The following is a 17,133-nucleotide window of genomic DNA, read 5'->3' as shown; positions in this document are numbered from 1 at the left end:
TGTACTGTCGGTATTTTAGAACAATAGATAGAAAATTACCTTCTGCCACAAACGAGGTGTGGTTAACAGCTTGGTCGTTTTATCATAGATGGCACTCATTATAATTTCTGTAATAATATCTTCAAAGAGAATAAATATTAAATGCAAACACTCATAATCAACTCAGATCTTTAACATATGATATTAAAACAGAAAATTTAACGAATAATTAGACTCCAATAACTATCTAGTTTTCGTTACGTATATATTGATAATTATGCTACAATATTCAATCAATGAGAATAAGGAATCAGAATAAAATACTCATTTTAGTTCATTTTGAGTAGTCATGGTGGTGTGAACAATTACTTTTAATATCTATAAATAGTTTTTATATTATTCCAAGGTCCTAGTCAAGTAGGCGCCAAAAGAAATTAAAAATCTATATATCAAACCATCCAGGGGTGACGGTTCTCCATGACGTCATCGGTCGGGACAACATCCCCCATCCCAAGGATGCAAGTTCGACCTGAGTGTCATTTATTGTTCAACAGCTTGCCGAAGTGGTTCCGTTTGGGAGAGAAATCATATTCGAACGAATATCGTGATAAATAAAATGAGTTTTATACAGTAATTATTTGTGCCGGTAAAGAAAAAATCGATTGAAAGATATAAAATATCTCATGGAAACGCAACAAGCGTCGATACACGAGACACGCATCGATTTCACCGGGAAAACATGAGTGGCGGAAATTACGGACAGATCGACACGAGCCCCGTGACTAATAACGGGTTTCGAGTGCAATGCGAATATTTCATTGGAACGGGTAAGTATTTAATTATCGTTGTTTCTTTTTTTTCTTTTGTGAACAATTTTTCGGTTCGAACGTCGAACAGAATTAAATCGCATTCATCCCACGAAACCGCACAAAATTGTTTCTGTTTCGACAGTCGTGTCCCTAACGATTCATTTTTTTCTCCTACACTAAAGTAAGTAACTAATTTTCTACTCTTTTGCGTTTTCTGCATATTTTTACCGTGCTACTTGTAGCGGAATAGACGATGATATATTTTTTGTATATACATGTCTAAGTTCATGTAACACCTGAAGCTCACCACCTGTTAACCATACCTGTAACATAATTTCCTACATGACGTTGTAATATAATTTGATTAGATTTGAAATAAACGATTGCAAACTTTGATTCACGCGTACCGTGCTTTGTACAATAAAACCTTGCTAAATTAGTAGCTTTTAAAACGAGTAATAGTACTAGGCCATGTCCTTTCCATTGTCTGACCAATACTTGCACATACTACTTGCGCGTATCATTAGCTGTTTTAACATGAAATTCATAGAAATTTCCAGCAAACTTTTTCTCAACTCTTTCTATTGTCACATTGATTACACAGCCCCTGTCCTACTATCATTTATAAACAGAAATTATGTACTATTCACTATAAATGATATTATCATTGTAAAGATGTACGTCGGAAAACAAAGGACATGGCACACCTGTAGATACGAAATGCCGGACTAGTGGAAGTTGAAGAGTAGAGAATAATAAGCAGAGAACTGTAGTACAGAGGATAGAAAAAAAGAATTGATTGGTACGTAGTGACAGCACCCTACAGGAGCAAGTAAGGATAATGAGTCACGCTCAGCAGCATGTACTTGCAAGTGCAATAGTTCTTGCTCTGATAGTGGTCTTCGGCATCCATGTCTTCCTGTTTCCCATGTACACATCCAACCCACCAGCTCGCCACATAAAGATCTCAACCTATGAACAAGCGCTTTGTCGCACCACATTAAAGAATATCAGAATACCACCAGAGTGGAGAAACCCATGTCCAAAGTATGGAATAGTTTCCGCAGTCCAAGGTGGCAGACTTGGCAACCAAATTTGGGAATATGCCTCTGTATGGGCCACAGCAAGAAGAACTGGTTTGGAACCGTTCGTGCCACGCTGTATATTAAAAACTTTGGAGGAATACTTTGAAAATCTTAGTATTCCTCCACTTAGTTACATTGGAAGGTGCAGTCTAGATGTTAGTCAAGTTGTTAATTCTCTTGGACAGTGGAATAGTACAGAACAGAACATTATTATACCAAGGTAAATTATTACTTGGTTCCATCTACTTACTAAATTTAATTCTTCCTATTTTAACACTTCTATTTTAGGCATGCAGCTTATTGGTCTCTCATTTTGGAGGGGTTGGATGATGTACGAAGAGAATTTACATTTAAGCCAAACTTGAGAATTTACGCGGAAAGGGTATTGAAGGAAATAGCTGAAGAATTTAACTTGCCTAAACCAACATTTGTTAGCATACATGTAAGAAGGACAGATTATGTAGACTATTTGTGGCAAAAATTGAAAATTAGACCTGCCCCTGTGAGCTATTACTTTACGGCAATGGATTACTTTGTTGGCAAGTATAATAATGTAATTTTTGTAGTAACTAGCGATAACATAGTTTGGTGCAAGTATAATTTACATAGTAAAAGACATAGAATCAAATTTGTGTCCGATATGGACGCAAGAGGTCCCGGCAAAGACCTGGCAGTTTTATCAGCATGTAATCACAGTATTATAGATTACGGTACATATGGTTCATTCGGAGCAATTTTGGCTGCTGGAGAAACTGTGGTGTACAATGTAACAACATACTTTTCTACCTTAATTGCCGAAGTTTTGCCAAACTGGAAGATAATGAGTTGAACAAAAATCAAAAAATACTTTTTACAGATCTCAGATTAGAAGTAACGCGTGTACAAATACTTTATTAAAAACACTTTTTATACGAGGTACAACAATTGTTTTGTTCAATATTATAACACAGAGGAAACATTCTCTGTTGTTCACATCAAAATTCAAAATGCTCAAAAATGAAATTTTCTATACAATTTTGTTTTATATATATATATGTGAAAGTTACTTGTAATTTTTACATTTGTCATTTTAAATTCATAAACGGAAATATTTATTTACAATTCTCATATACTTACGAAGTGATATGCAAATGTTTACTCTAAACAATTAAAATTTAATCCGTTAGTTAGAACAAATATTTTCGTTCAGTGTTAAAGTTTTCCACTTTTTCCAAAATTTCTACGAAATCAACCAAATGAAAGTGTATTGTTATATTTCAAAAAGTTTTTATCAAAATGATATATATCTATGATGCTGATAAATTGCTTAGGAGTAATGTGCATAGTTTTTCACTTAATTACGGCACTATTAGATAAATATTAGGAACTGTGCACCCTTAATGGTAGTAAGGGAGTTTACATATTTTGAAAATTTGTAAAAGTCTAATATAAATGAGGGATACAACAGAACAATGGACCACTAATGTCTAAAATTAAAACAGATACTTATTTTTTTTACTACTGAGAATCATACTCTTGTGGCCCTGAACAATTAAATAGATTCAATATTCTTTTCACATGATGAACCAACAAACTGATGTGAGCCTAATCTAAAAGTCTACAAAACAAGAGGTAATACACGCTTTACAGTGGTCGGAATTAGGTACAGTGATTTTTTAATATTTATAGTATTGTTTTCAAAATCATAAGCTCTTGACTAGCGTAGAGTTGTTTCGTGATATAATGTAACAATCGGGAAGGGAATAACGTAGCTAAATGTACTTGCATTACGTATTAAGTCTATCATACAAAAGATAAACTTGCAGATATAGATAAAAAGTATTGATGATCTATGACTCTTATAATGTACAATGATTTCAACTGTGATTCTATTTCTTATTGTGCCAAAATTCGTAATATACATACACGTATAAAGAAATATATATACATATATCGATGGATATATATATAATAAATTCATATGTGTGTACAGAATATATATACATATGTATATATATATACGTTCGCTGATGCACGTGTACACGTACACACATATACAATGAAGTTATATCTATACAAGGTATTATATAATGTTTACAAATATGTAAAAAAAAAACAATAAATTATTTCTTCACTTGATAATTAAATATTTCTGAAACAGAAAAATCAATAGATCAAAGGAAGAGGTATTTTACATAAATCCAGTATATAAGTGTTTGAAATTTATTAACCACGTGACCTGATATATATTCAATTTATAATATTTTATAAATTAGTCTAGTTGATGTGTCCATGTCTATATGTTAATATCTATATGAATATATAAAGAATAAATACACACACTCACGTGTATGTCTGTGTGTGTGTGTATATACATAAAGCATCTTCAATGTATTCAATGCCTGTTAGTTGTTAATTATAAAAAAGAAAATGAAGATGTGGTTGTAAAAACTGGTACAAAAATGTACCACAATCTAGAATTTATAAAAGTGTTGAAGAAATAATTCTGAATGTATACAACTTTCAGGCACTGATATGATCCGCTCTGTACATTCTCTGTGATAACTTTATGTAATTTGTAAAAAATATAAGACGGATGTGCTGAAACTTATTTGTTTTACAAAATAAAAATAGTATACGTCAAAAGTATCTTATATTTTGTATCTGTTAATCTTCTTTTGTAAGTCGGAGATTTTACTAATTATTAGAGATGACCAAAGCAATCATCAATTGAAAAAAAATATATGTATATTTATTATACATATATTATACATACATATATACATATATAATTGTAATATAAATGGCAGATAACTTATTAATATGAACTAGCGATTTACAGTTACAAGTCCAGCAGGGCCCAATCCTAATTTTGAACTTACTGATTTTATTTTTAGAGGCTGAAAACCAAGCTCGCTTTTTGGAATACCGTACTCTTGTAATTTTGCTTCATATGTTCTCAGTAAATCATCGTGTGCTTTACAAACTTTCGCTAATTCATACTGTAGATCTTGTATCGCGGTGTTCTTTCTAGTCAGTATGTTCTGTAAACAAAAAAATGCGTCATGCTTACTGTAAAAATAAAAACAGGTAATTAATATACAAACCTCTAATTTCTTGTTAGCGTTAAGAACAGCTGTTGGATCTAATTGGGCAGCAGCAAGTACCTCACTGATCTGAGCCTCTCGTTGTTCTAATAAATCTGATAATTTTTCAAGTTTCCTTTCTAAAAGTACATTTTTTAGGCCTGTTTTCTGTTGAAGTTCAAGTATAGCTGAGACAAACCTCGAGTGTAATTCGTCTCTTTCGGACTGACACTAATGAATAAAGCGTATTTTAATCAATGCGAAAACAATTTTTATCGGATGAAAAACAATTTTATACTTTCTCAAAACGTAATTCCAATATTTCATTTTCCCATTTCAAATTTTCAAAATCTTTCTGAACAATTGCCAGTCTTTTTTTGGTACTCTGAAATGTTGAGTAATACAATATAAAATTAACATTAATATAAAATTATTAAGAATACTAACAGTTAATGCTTGTTTATCTTTCTCATAATTTTGAAGTTGATGAGTAAATTGCGCTACAGATTCTTCAAGAGTTTTTAAATCTGTGGAATACTTTTTATTCTCTGCAGTCAGTTCTCGTACTTGTTTCTTCATCCTTTCTTCATTATTTCTCATTACTTCCATTTGTTCCTACAATATTGGTAGTAAAATAATGTCAGTAGTTTTATGTTTCGCATTGATCATACCTTCATGCTCTTAATCAAAGATAAATTGTTAAGGGTAATATCGTTGTAATAAGTTTTCATTTCTGAAAATGCTGTCTCATGATTTTTTATTAGATTACTAATTTGTGTGTTCTTCCTCTCTTCAACTTCAGTTATTTCCATACGATGTTTCAAGCTGAGAGACTCATATTGGTTTACCAACTTTTGTTCATACTTTTGTTCCATTTCTGTGGCTTCAGTTTGGAACTGTTTCGTTATTTTATCTATTTCCTCTGCATTTTGCTAAGTAATGAAAGTCAATTCCTATAAATTTATTCGATAACATAAAAATATTCTTTCAAATGTTCTCATACCAATTTTAATGCACGTATTTCATTCAGATGTGCTAACTCTCGTTCTTTCATTATCTTTTTTAAATCCTTTTTGTCTTTGTACAATTCATTTTCTTGATCTACATGATCGTCTTGTGCTAATTTTAAAGCAACCATGTGCTCAGCTTTAGTTTCTGACAGATTAGTCTGATGTTCATACATTAAATGTTTCACTTTTTGCTTGTATAATTTCAGTTCCGCTTCATGATTTTCTGTTACTTCTTCTTTCTCACGTTCTTTATTTCTTCATGGATAATAGGTATCAGTGGAATATAGAATATAATATTCGAGTTAAACGAATTATGAATGTACCTGACAGAAGCACGAGCTTCTTCCAATTGATGCCTTGTAATTTCCCAAAAAGTGCGAAGTTTATCCCTTTCAAGCTGGAAATAATTTCTTTCTTCCCTTTCACGCTCTAATTCTTCAAGTATCTTATGAACGTACACTTCTAATTGTTCCCTATTCATTTTTGTTGTATCTGCCCCATCAACGGTATCAGGTGTCTTTGCTTTTTTCGGCCCCTATGAAATATTTGTAGAAAATATTTAATATAATATTTAATTACACGGTTTTATTAGGTAAAATTACAATTAACGATTAAAAACTTACCATTTTGGATAAAAAAGATTTTTGTCGGGAAATGTAATATAAATTATAGATTTCAAACTATAAATAACGCCTTAACAAACTAAATTGTAAATAAACACGATAATATTAATTGTCATAAAACTTTTACAGTGGTATTGACAGTTATGAAAAAGATGAAAACATCACTACTTGACTTCCAAGTACTTATATTATATGTTTTGCTTGAATAGTCGCTAAGCAACCAAAATTTATGACTCATAAAATCTCAAAGAGAATACCCAGACATGTAAAATAATAATACTCTGTTTTTTATGAACTAGATCACTTTATTCAAAGACATATGTATAAAATATGTAAAGAGAAGTCAAGAAATGCATCCAAACTTGGTAATACATTTAAAAATATCGTTAGTTTTACAATAACAATTTAAGCCTTCTAATATCTCCTGCCAAGTATTGAATTTTTTATTAATATAAGAGAGCTACATTTGTTTCTGTTTCACAAAAGGAAACGTACTAACAAATTTAGTTTCGTTATATTTTAAAATTTATACAAATATCAATTATAACGTCGAACATATCGTAAAATACCTTTAGCAAAAACATGTTTTATAGTGCTGTAATACAAATATTCGCGTGATATTTTCAATTCTATTGTTTTATCGCGTTGTAAATTATTCTATAAAAAATGCCTAACAATATGTTTCTACATCTTGAGGTACCTGATTCATATGTCAAAATTCCGTAATAATAAATATCTCGTACAGTACCCCTTACAGTATTCTTTAGACAGCAAAGAATGCATATAAATTACTTCTAGATGTGGCCACTGACCATTACATGTACTTTCTATCATTTCTAACATTTCTTACAACATAATGTTAATCGTACCTATTATCTTAACAGACATTAAAAAAATGTTAATAACATTAATAATGACAATAATAACAGGATTTAAGTAGATACTTTTCAAATTATTGCTTGCTCTTTTAGAAGTTACGAATGATAAAAACATTTATAAAAATGATAAATTTCATGGCTTGTATGTATGATTTGAAGAATGTATTTATAAAATAAAAGTCTGGAAAGTAAAATATGAGGTAGACCTACGTTACTCATACGAAGAATGTTCAGTTGAGTTTTATGCGTTTGACATTTGGTCCATTGTAATTTCTTATGTAAACTCGTGCAAGGTTTGTGCCCACATTAGGTTCCTTTACGATAATCATATAATACGTTTCGAAATAATAACTTATTAAACTGTGCTTACATATAAAAATCGTAATAAATATAAAGATAATACGATCCTGACCTCAGGTTTCCGCTTTTGTTAAAATTTCATGTAGCATTATACTTGCATATACAACATATACAATCGTCCTCAAAAAATTAAATATTATATAACAAAAATAAATAGCTATATTAAACAATTGGATAACCACTTTAAAAAGATTCATTTAAACTGGAGTATCAAATGGAATGCTATATATTATGCAATTTTCTATAACTTTAACTGGTTTCACCATTGAATTGGAGCAGACATCCTACTGCACCGAAGTAACCCTGTAATTAAAGAAAGAAAACAATAGTTTAACATCATTTTCATCAATTATTTAAAAAATTATTTTAATATATTTTACCTCGTGTTCTAAGAACAAAGCTTTCATTGTTCCTTTGGACCAATAATCCATTGCATAGGCCAGAAGTTTCATTGATATACGATTTACCCTAAGAAAATTACCCGCAAATACTACCTAAAATTTTCGAGGAAAATAGTTATTACATCGGAACAAACAACCTTATATAAAATAGCCACAAGAATTGTATATTACCCTTTCAATTTTTTCGTTCACAGCGCACATACGTGCGATAGAACCAATATTGTTAGTAATGGTAACAAGCGTTGCGTGCGCAAGATCTTCTTTTCTAACTTCATTACGACGTTCCTTAGAATTCATTTGACCAAAACTACACAGATGATCAAAATATGCAAGAAAATGTCTTAAATAAAAAATTTGTTATACAACTGAAAAGTAAAGGTACGACGTATTATCTGATTAAAAACAATACCTGCTTGCAACAAGATCTCCAGGAAGACCAAACGGTCCATAGTCTCCACCATAAATATCTTTAACTAATTTGTCCACTCTGGTATTATCACCTCCAGTTGCTAATTCTATTGCCTCTTCAAAAGTGTTGCATCCAGTTAATAAACAACATAATCCTAAAAATGTACCACCACCTAGACTAAATGTGAAACAAATGAATCAATATCAAAATTTCTTTGTACATCTTCTTCAGCTAACAATACTTAAGAAATAACATACCTGGTGCCAGAAATTCTTTTATAATTATCCGGCCCATAAACTGCTAATATGCTTACTCCTGACCCTATATTTACAAGCTAAAACATAAAATTATGAAATATAAAGTACACATTTAAAGATGCATAGAAGACACTTTTAAAAATGAACATACCAAGAATGGATAGGGTTCAGAAAAGTCGTAAGGAACTTTCTGACATTTACTATCATCCGTAGGATGAGACCAGTAATAACATTCACGTGGATTTGTTGTCTCTATGTAAAGCATACCACGTATTAAACTATCTAACTCGTCAAATTTTGCTAAATTCATATTTACTTCCTGTAAAGAAATTTATTTGATATACTTATATTTTTAAAATGTCAGAACATAATTTTTAAAAAATGAAGTCTCACTTGTTCAAAATTCTTTTCAAATTTAAATGCTCCACCGCCAGTAGCACAAACTGTTGTTACAAGACTAGCCATACCCTTGGACCTTGCTAGTGCTAAAAAGTTTCCCATTTCGCTTGTAGGAAATCTGATAAAATGCAATGTACCATGTCTGCCTCTTATACAAACATTGTCCATCTATAATACAAATAATGTAATATTTATATACATATACTTTTCTAAGTATTCAAAAAGCTTAATTATTTTGGAACCACACCTGTAAATGCGTATCTCTGTGACCTGTTTTCCCATACGCTGAATTTTTAACTAAATACCGCCTAATATTTTTTAAAACTTCTACCTCTGCATCAGCTTCATCCCTTGTAATATCTTTTGGCTCAAAGTATACCAGTTTGCATAATGTACCACCTATATCCATACCAAACCATGGCATTGCTGAACAAAGAAACAAGAAAATATTATGTGCTCTAGTAGATAAAAAGATTGTGTATATATATATATATTCATTAAGAACACTCTGATGCTTTGTCAAATAAAATATAGCTCTTACAAACATTGAAAGCAAATTATACGATATTTAATAAATACTTTACAAACAATCAAAGTGTGATAACATTTGTTACAACATATATAAAAACTAGTTTGCGGTGAATCGATATCAAAAATATAACTATTACATAAACAATAAGGGAATGCAAGCAACAAATGTATGGTTAACATTTAAGAACATTAATATTACTATATAAATGAACATAAAGAAATAAAATAAAAGTGGCTACTCTAAGCACACATACAGTTGAATAACTCACAAGGTGATGAATGGTTTTTGGACTCTTTGGTTGATGCCTCAGAATGAGCGAAACCATTGGATGCCATAACTTTCGAAGTTATATGATTCTTATAACTTTGAGGACTCATTGCTAAACTAAAAATTATTTACAAATACTTCCAATGTGTACTGCACAATTTATTGCCTGCAAAGAAAAAAAGTAATAATTACTGAGAAAGAAAATATTCATTTGATGATAAATAGATTTCAACTGATGATTATATAAGAACTATATTTTAAAAATATTTCTCCACTAAGCGTATAAGTATATTCACAATTGTAGCACGTGACAAAGGTTACTCTTTAATTATGCATACCATGATTGAAAAACACGAATATGTTATACTCCGTTGAGAACTTTACACTGACAATATATTTCAGTAAATAATACTATGTCAGCAAGTAACAATTTCAGTTAAACAAAATATATCCTTCCTAATGATGAATCAAAATCAAATGGAAATAGAGAGTAGTTTACTCTGTTCATAATAAAATAACTACAATGTTAATAATATATTCAAATTATTATGTATTATTTATATTACTCTAATCATTTATATACAATAGTACAAGTTTAATTAATTATCGTATTGAACACGTAAATTGCATTTTATAATTATTATAAAAAACAATCAATTAAGAAAAATAAAGAAAACCATAAAGTTTTAATGTAAAATCAAGGGAATGCGTGACACCACGGTCCTGTTACAAAAATGAAATTGTTGATTTACAGTTTAACACATGCATGTTCATGTGCGATGAATGAAAAATTACTTGTATCATAAATTTTTCAAATAAAATGACAACTGTACGTCAATAATAAAGAAACGAAATACTGTCACATTACCCTAATTATATAAAAATTTACTGCAACATTGATCAGCGTTGCAAAATTCAAGAGCTTTAGAATCTCCCAATATTACTTACGAAGTAACGCCATCGATGCTTATGATGGATCCGTATAAAGCGTACAAACGTGAATGAATACACATAAGTTTGTTCACTATACTATTGTGCGATCACGCGATTGACGTGTGTTTTTCGGAATTTTCGTTAATGAAAAGAAAAAAGATGCTTGTTAACACCGAATAGAGGTGTCGTCTACTATTGGTTGATATAAAACACGAGAGAGGACAAAATACAGCCCACTTTCCATGGCAGCCAACAATACAAAAACAAAGCGTTTGACAATGTAATAACTGTATCGTACAAATGAGTAGATATTTAAGTAGGTACGGCACAAGCTACTATGAAAGAGATAAAACACAAAATTTCTCACCTGGAAGTATCATTTCAAGCATGTAATATTTGCATAGATCAGGACTTATCAGAATCACGCTAAAAAAACTGATTAATTGTGACTACTAAGCACTCTTTTCTTCTTGCTGATCCGCTGACATTAACACTTCAGCCTAAACTAAGTTTCTTGTAGCTCCGGCAAAAACAGTCACTTTGTTAAATTCTTTAATTGAATGTAACAATACATCGAAACAGATATTACAGTCACTCGCTTATCTACGTTTGCAATGTCGTATGATATCTACTATCCAAATACTATCTCGAGAATACATTCCGTAAAAATTAACCGATACGATACTCCTTCTCCTTTCATTCTTATTTGTCTTTTAAATTCTTGGAATCATGTTGATGGTAATCGCGTGGTTACGAAAACTTTGATCTATGTTAATTTTGTTGTATTAATACGAGGTTCTTGACGTCATGAATATATGTTTCTATAATTTTCATCGCATATATATGAACAAGCAAAATGATCAGACGATATTAGAACCATAAGATGCCTACTTGCAATGGTTCCAAGAAATTTAAAATTATATTTCTATGATATTCGGATAATAATACTTCTACGTGTATTATTTATGTGTAATGATTGATTCGTGAATATTGTCATAGGTATTAATTATTTTATATAGTTATGATTTGATTTTATATTGTGTTATATAATATACAGTTGACCTAATATACAATAGATCTAGTACAGTATTATATTAAAATAGTATTGAAGCCTAAAATAACTTAATTAAAATAAAATAAATAACATTTATGGAATGAATAAATAAATAGTATTACATAATATTAAATACTTTTATTAAGATTCAATACTACTCATTTTTTCTTTGCATTCGATGCTCAATTACATTGAGCACGAGCCATCATAGATATCTTCTGTGCTTTTTGTACTATGTCTGGACAGTGTCTACGTCGTACCAATTTACAATCTTGGAAGAAACCCTCATTCCTGGGGAATCCATGAGATCCATCTGCATAAGTGACTAATCCTTTATTGAGAAAAACAATTGATGAATTTGCCATGTAACCTTATATTTACTCTATGTAACAAATACTTGTAACATTTTATATACCTAGACCCCACACACGGCCTCCACGGAATTCTCCTTCAAACTTCATTCCATCTGATCTCCAAAATACTCCATGGCCATGAAACCAACCCTGCATAAATTCACCTTCGTATCTGATACATAAAAAGCATTAGAATGCTGATAGTATCATACAATTTAAATGATTACTTCAATAACAACATTTACTTTGCCCCGTCTGGGAAAATTATTACTCCTAAACCTGAGCATAATCCATTTTGAAAACCACCATCATAACGTGTTCCATCGGTGAGAAGCAAAGAACCAGCACCGTGTTTTAAACCTTTTCCATTCCAATCTCCAATATATTTTGTACCGTCTTCATACTTGTAAGCACCATTTTTTGCCACACCTGTAAATCAATTCGAACGTGTGCACTTCTAACACTATTTTAAATACACACTTTTCACAATTTGTCAAATACAAAAGAAAAAAACTGAAGATAGGAATTACTGAAAATAAACTCTTACCATCACCCATGCTTCTGGCATACTAAAAGCATTAAAGAGTAGCTTTCAGGTTTCAATCCTATTATAGAAATCAATTCTTTATTCAATTATGTACATCATGTACAATATAGCGAGAATACAACATAGTAAATCTAAGAATTTGATACTGAAATTTAAAAATGAAAGTAGCATAATCAGTGTTTCACTTGTATCTTTTAAAAAAAGTACTATACATATTTGTAAATCATACAACGTTTTATTAGTAATTTAATTTCACTTAGGATAAACAGATTATTAATCTTGAATCCCTCCTGGAGCACCAACCAAAAACCACTGTGTTCTGGCTTTCGCTGCAGCTTTTCGGACTAAACGTTTTCGATCGTCAAGCGATGATGCTAATTTTTCTAGTACATCTTGCTTGTATATATTAAGTAAAATCGTCGGGTAATTACAATAATTTGTTAAACATTCTAGAGCTGCTATCCTGACTCTCTGAAATATATAGCTATATGTAAGTATAACGTAATATATTAGAAAATACCACTTCATTTTATAATATATTACCATTGCCTTATAAGTAGTCAGTTTCAAGAATTTCGGGATAAAACATTGTGCTTTGTCAGAGAAAATAACATGTTTAGCCTCCAGTAAAACTTTTAACGTTATTAACGTCGAATAGATTAACTGTTCATTGTCAAGAGATAAGGATTCTATTAAAAGTGGTACCAACTGAAAAAGAATATTTATTATTAAACTAAAATACAACTTATATAAATGCATCATTAATACCTTTGTTAAATGCATAAATAGAAGTTCCACAGGCACTTCCTCTAATAAGTGTACTAAAGCAGTTAGGTATCTCTGTCTTGACGAGTCTTCAAACTCATGATTGTTTTTAATTAAATGCTCAAATACTCTTTGTTTATAAAAGATTCTGATGGTACAAAAATTTTCTTGTACTAAAGTATCTTCCTGCTTACTTGTTAGAGTTTTATATTCTTGGGCCACTTGTTGACCTACTTGATCATGTTTGAAAAGATTCATAAGCTATACAAACAATATTAATGTAGGATTAAATATTAGATCGAACTTACTTCTAAATATTATGGAAAACTATTTACGTACTTTGTTCAAAAATATTTCAACATCACAGGAACCTTTTGTGATTACAGCTTTCGTTAACCATATTTGTAAAAGAACTGCCGCTTGTTTCACATCGATATTAGTATTTGACTGTAGACTAATATCTATCTTCTCTTTAAAATATAACAACACACGTTGATAGCATTCACTATGATCGTTCATTTTGTTTAGAACAACAGCTATGAATTTACACGTTGTAGATCTTACATTGGAATGAGTGTTGCTCAGAGCTAAATTACATAAATTATCTAACAAATCTGGACCCAATGTGAAATTCACATTCTGCCTTAATGGAATGAAGATATTCATGATTAAAACAGCATCAGTTTCTGAAATGCTCTTGCTTAAAATATCAGAATATTTGTTGACAATGCTTTCTTGCTCTTCGAACGTAAGGCTTCGTACAATTAATCGGCAAATATTTAAAATCAGATCCAATCTCCAATCCACAGGACTCATATTAATAGCGGTTAATTTTTCAATGATACTGCATTCATTATGAAGGTAATGTTGAATATCATAATCAATAGTTTTCGTAGCAACTAGTCTCTGAAGACAAGTCAAAGCTGTAAAGCTTATTTCAGGATTAATAGCATTCATCTGGGATACAATGTATGGAAGTACTTCAATACCTAATTTGTATGTTTTAGCGACAGCTGCTAAAACTTCTAGCTTACGAATTTGTACTTCTATGGCTTCTTCACCTGAAACACGAGAAATATTATGTTTATACATCCCAAAATCAAATTTACTAAGATATAATGTAAGAATCAAATTCACCTTACCAATTTCTAATCTAAACTTTTCTCTTATTACATCTGATATTTCCTCAGGGTATAACGACGCAAAAGCTAGAAAAGTCGCGTGACAAATTGTTCTCATTTCATTACAAGTTGTTTCGATCAGGCTGCAAAGTTTCTCATAAAGGGAATTTCGATGTGTTTTGCTTAAATACAATTTCTGCATTGTTAAACCAACTAGTAGCCATGACTGTAATTCTTTATGCTGTATTGATAGTTCGTTGAGGTATAGTTGTTTTATATCTGTCCAGGATAACTCTGGAACACCTACATCAGAGATACTTTATATTTCGATATTATACTTGGTATGCATGCATTAATGTATAAATACATACTGTTGATATGAAATCCATGTTCAGAACTGATTTTTATGAAGCCATTCAATGTTTCAATTAAAATAATTTTATCTGGTATTGAAGTCTTGACAGAATATTGACCAAGACATAGTGGTACTATCACTTTTAACACATGTACACATGATTCCTTATTAACTGTTGCAACACACTCTAATATTTTAACAGCTGGTCTAAACATACTCAGTTGTACGTCATACAAAGAAGACTTCATATCTGTGATTATACTATCAATGAAACTTTCACAAAGCTTAGTATTACTTGATATAAGTTCAATGATAGCTGTAACTGTTTTAAAACTTGCATTTTTCAGTTCTAAGTCTACACCAGGCATAATGTCTTTTCTCAAAGCAGACCATAATTCTGTTAAATGTGATTCAATGCCTTTTATGCCAAAGGTCTGTATGCCTTTGCATAACAAATTCATAGAGTCTAATTTGGCAACTTTAAGATTTGAAAATAATTTGTCGGTTATAAGCGGTATACAAAATTCAGCGAATTGTGGTATAGCACAGAGACACGGTGCCAATTTCTCTGCCAAATCATCGCGTGTTATTCCTACCTCCTCTGATCCAGACTGAAAAATGTCAAGTCAAATTATAATTCATATTCATAAATGATTGAAGATGTAAAATCTTGATTGGTTGATCTAATTACAGGATTAAAGTCAACTGGAAAATAACATGCAATGACTTCAAACATTTCTTCAGTTAAGTGACCTAATGAAAATTCTTGTATAAACTGTGGAAGTATGCTGAATAATAGCATGAGATTTCTAGGGTCTCTTTCTCCATCAATACAGGTAATAACTCCATAAACAAAGTCTGGTCCCATAGCTTTTAAGTCTTCTATTCTATTCTGTAGTAATGTTGTAAATATTAAATATATGTTGCGACGGTCAGACACTAGCTGAGATTGACATTGAACATTGTCAAAGAAAACTCTGAACAAACGCTCGGGTGAATCCCGAGGCAAATGTTTCATTTGAACCTGAAATAACAATGTAAAATATTTCTGTATCTTTATAAATAATTAATAAATATTTTAAGGCACTTACAATTGCCAATATTCCTTTCAATGCTGACGGTATAATGCTATGATGATCTTTAAGTCTATCACAGTAAAATGATGTTACAAAACTTAATTCATTTTCATTCAAATATTCTTTGGGTAAATGGGATAAAATAGATGAGAGAGCATTAATGCCCTTTTCTCGTGTATTAACATCTTTGTCTGTAATAAAAGGTCCAAGCTCTTCCACAACTGCGTAAAGCTTTGCATGTCCAGATTGTATTTCTAGATAAATGAAAATGATTATAAAATGCCTTGAATTAATATTCATTTACTTAGTAATAAAACAACATTGTTCTGACTTATTCCTTTTTAGTTTAAATTTATAAAAAATTTTTGTGTCAATCTGACGCATGATAAACAAGGTTTTTTCTGTATCCGTCCATAAGTTTTTACTTGCTTAAACACCAAGGTCAACTGAAAATCTACGTGTATGTTCACGGACAATTATGGTAATTAATACACACCTGAGGCGATCTCTTGGCATGTTATATTCAGTGTTTCGTTCTTTTCAAAAGCGTTAAGAAATCTTTCTCTAGAAACAGTGCTTGCGAGTGAAGCCATCGCAAACCATGCCTTCCTGCTGGGTTACTTAACCTCAGCTTAATAATAAAGTATTCTATGCTTCACTCAAATTCTAATAGATTTTTTTCCCTGTAAATCTGTAAATCTAATTCGAAAAAAAAATGGCTAGATACGATTTCAAGGTCACAGACAACATGCGTCAATCAATTATTATGGGTATCAAAAGTCTTAACAGTACAGTTTGTTTTATTTAACTTTAAAATCCATTAGCGTGCATGCGAATTTTTTAGGTTAGGTTACT

General features: G+C 30.9%; 5 protein-coding genes across 15 annotated transcripts; 1 reads left to right on the top strand and 4 right to left on the bottom strand.

The window, feature by feature from the left end:
• Positions 1–119: 119 nt before the first annotated feature.
• Positions 120–4,501, top strand: LOC116431575 (galactoside alpha-(1,2)-fucosyltransferase 1). 2 transcript variants are annotated; one of them, XM_031987213.2, is made up of 3 exons: positions 120–806; positions 1,464–2,093; positions 2,162–4,501. In XM_031987213.2, the coding sequence occupies exons 2-3, from the start codon at positions 1,630–1,632 to the stop codon at positions 2,700–2,702; spliced, it is 1,005 nt and encodes a 334-aa protein (XP_031843073.1). In that variant the 5' UTR covers positions 120–806; positions 1,464–1,629; the 3' UTR covers positions 2,703–4,501. The 2 variants fall into 2 exon arrangements, with proteins under 2 accessions (XP_031843073.1, XP_031843074.1); XM_031987214.2 differs by lacking the exon at positions 120–806 and adding an exon at positions 813–969.
• Positions 4,502–4,582: 81 nt separating this feature from the next.
• Positions 4,583–7,549, bottom strand: Gas8 (Growth arrest specific protein 8). Its single transcript, XM_031987314.2, has 8 exons — positions 6,572–7,549; positions 6,272–6,483; positions 5,942–6,203; positions 5,610–5,870; positions 5,386–5,553; positions 5,237–5,323; positions 4,960–5,169; positions 4,583–4,896 (listed from the first exon to the last, which is right to left on the bottom strand). The coding sequence occupies exons 1-8, from the start codon at positions 6,572–6,574 to the stop codon at positions 4,681–4,683; spliced, it is 1,419 nt and encodes a 472-aa protein (XP_031843174.1). The 5' UTR covers positions 6,575–7,549; the 3' UTR covers positions 4,583–4,680.
• A 155-nt stretch (positions 7,550–7,704) lies between these two features.
• On the bottom strand, positions 7,705–11,770 carry fbl (pantothenate kinase 3 fbl). 6 transcript variants are annotated; one of them, XM_031987325.2, is made up of 10 exons: positions 11,375–11,763; positions 10,076–10,240; positions 9,523–9,701; positions 9,270–9,443; positions 9,028–9,195; positions 8,877–8,953; positions 8,620–8,796; positions 8,382–8,550; positions 8,190–8,303; positions 7,705–8,112 (listed from the first exon to the last, which is right to left on the bottom strand). In XM_031987325.2, exons 2-10 carry the CDS (start codon positions 10,182–10,184, stop codon positions 8,059–8,061), a joined length of 1,221 nt encoding a protein of 406 aa, XP_031843185.1. In that variant the 5' UTR covers positions 10,185–10,240; positions 11,375–11,763; the 3' UTR covers positions 7,705–8,058. The 6 variants fall into 6 exon arrangements, with proteins under 6 accessions (XP_031843185.1, XP_031843182.1, XP_031843187.1 ...); XM_031987322.2 differs by having other exon boundaries at positions 10,061–10,240; positions 11,375–11,761; XM_031987327.2 differs by having other exon boundaries at positions 8,382–8,517; positions 10,061–10,240; positions 11,375–11,759.
• Positions 11,771–12,243: 473 nt separating this feature from the next.
• On the bottom strand, positions 12,244–12,971 carry rtp (MORN repeat-containing protein retinophilin). The gene is made up of 4 exons (XM_031987331.2): positions 12,962–12,971; positions 12,660–12,843; positions 12,477–12,586; positions 12,244–12,392 (listed from the first exon to the last, which is right to left on the bottom strand). The coding sequence occupies exons 1-4, from the start codon at positions 12,969–12,971 to the stop codon at positions 12,244–12,246; spliced, it is 453 nt and encodes a 150-aa protein (XP_031843191.1).
• On the bottom strand, positions 12,756–16,924 carry Mms19 (MMS19 nucleotide excision repair protein). Of its 5 annotated transcripts, none has more exons than XM_076373041.1 (11): positions 16,775–16,924; positions 16,294–16,532; positions 15,894–16,226; positions 15,219–15,813; positions 14,869–15,150; positions 14,066–14,787; positions 13,730–13,987; positions 13,505–13,669; positions 13,265–13,432; positions 12,962–13,019; positions 12,756–12,843 (listed from the first exon to the last, which is right to left on the bottom strand). In XM_076373041.1, exons 1-10 carry the CDS (start codon positions 16,869–16,871, stop codon positions 13,014–13,016), a joined length of 2,865 nt encoding a protein of 954 aa, XP_076229156.1. In that variant the 5' UTR covers positions 16,872–16,924; the 3' UTR covers positions 12,756–12,843; positions 12,962–13,013. The 5 variants fall into 5 exon arrangements, with proteins under 5 accessions (XP_076229156.1, XP_076229155.1, XP_031843171.2 ...); XM_076373040.1 differs by having other exon boundaries at positions 12,757–12,843; positions 13,191–13,432; XM_031987311.2 differs by lacking the exon at positions 12,756–12,843 and having other exon boundaries at positions 12,966–13,106; positions 13,191–13,432.
• Between the last annotated feature and the right edge of the window lie 209 nt (positions 16,925–17,133).

Source organism: Nomia melanderi, chromosome 13 (genome assembly GCF_051020985.1).
Source record: "Nomia melanderi isolate GNS246 chromosome 13, iyNomMela1, whole genome shotgun sequence".
Taxonomy (NCBI): domain Eukaryota; kingdom Metazoa; phylum Arthropoda; class Insecta; order Hymenoptera; family Halictidae; genus Nomia; species Nomia melanderi.
Note: the sequence above shows the minus strand (reverse complement) of the source record. Positions and strands in the feature narration are given on the sequence as shown.

Bases quoted from the DNA above. Each gene is read 5' to 3' on its own strand.
- LOC116431575 (XM_031987213.2), top strand. From the start codon at position 1,630: ATGAGTCACGCTCAGCAGCATGTACTTGCAAGTGCAATAGTTCTTGCT. The intron at 2,094-2,161 runs GTAAATTATTAC...CTTCTATTTTAG, and splicing joins CAGAACATTATTATACCAAG to GCATGCAGCTTATTGGTCTC.
- Gas8 (XM_031987314.2), bottom strand. The intron at 5,170-5,236 runs GTATAAAATTGT...TTTATTCATTAG, and splicing joins TGGAATTACGTTTTGAGAAA to TGTCAGTCCGAAAGAGACGA. The intron at 4,897-4,959 runs GTTTGTATATTA...TTTTGTTTACAG, and splicing joins ACGCTAACAAGAAATTAGAG to AACATACTGACTAGAAAGAA.
- fbl (XM_031987322.2), bottom strand. From the start codon at position 10,184: ATGAGTCCTCAAAGTTATAAGAATCATATAACTTCGAAAGTTATGGCA. The intron at 9,444-9,522 runs GTGTGGTTCCAA...TTTGTATTATAG, and splicing joins ACAGAGATACGCATTTACAG to ATGGACAATGTTTGTATAAG. The intron at 8,304-8,381 runs GTAATATACAAT...CGAAAATTTTAG, and splicing joins TGAACGAAAAAATTGAAAGG to GTAGTATTTGCGGGTAATTT.
- rtp (XM_031987331.2), bottom strand. The intron at 12,587-12,659 runs GTAAATGTTGTT...TTTATGTATCAG, and splicing joins ATTTTCCCAGACGGGGCAAA to ATACGAAGGTGAATTTATGC. The intron at 12,393-12,476 runs GTATATAAAATG...TTCTCAATAAAG, and splicing joins AGGCCGTGTGTGGGGTCTAG to GATTAGTCACTTATGCAGAT.
- Mms19 (XM_076373040.1), bottom strand. From the start codon at position 16,871: ATGGCTTCACTCGCAAGCACTGTTTCTAGAGAAAGATTTCTTAACGCT. The intron at 16,227-16,293 runs GTAAGTGCCTTA...TTGTTATTTCAG, and splicing joins TGAAAGGAATATTGGCAATT to GTTCAAATGAAACATTTGCC. The intron at 13,670-13,729 runs GTATTAATGATG...ATTCTTTTTCAG, and splicing joins TATTTATGCATTTAACAAAG to TTGGTACCACTTTTAATAGA.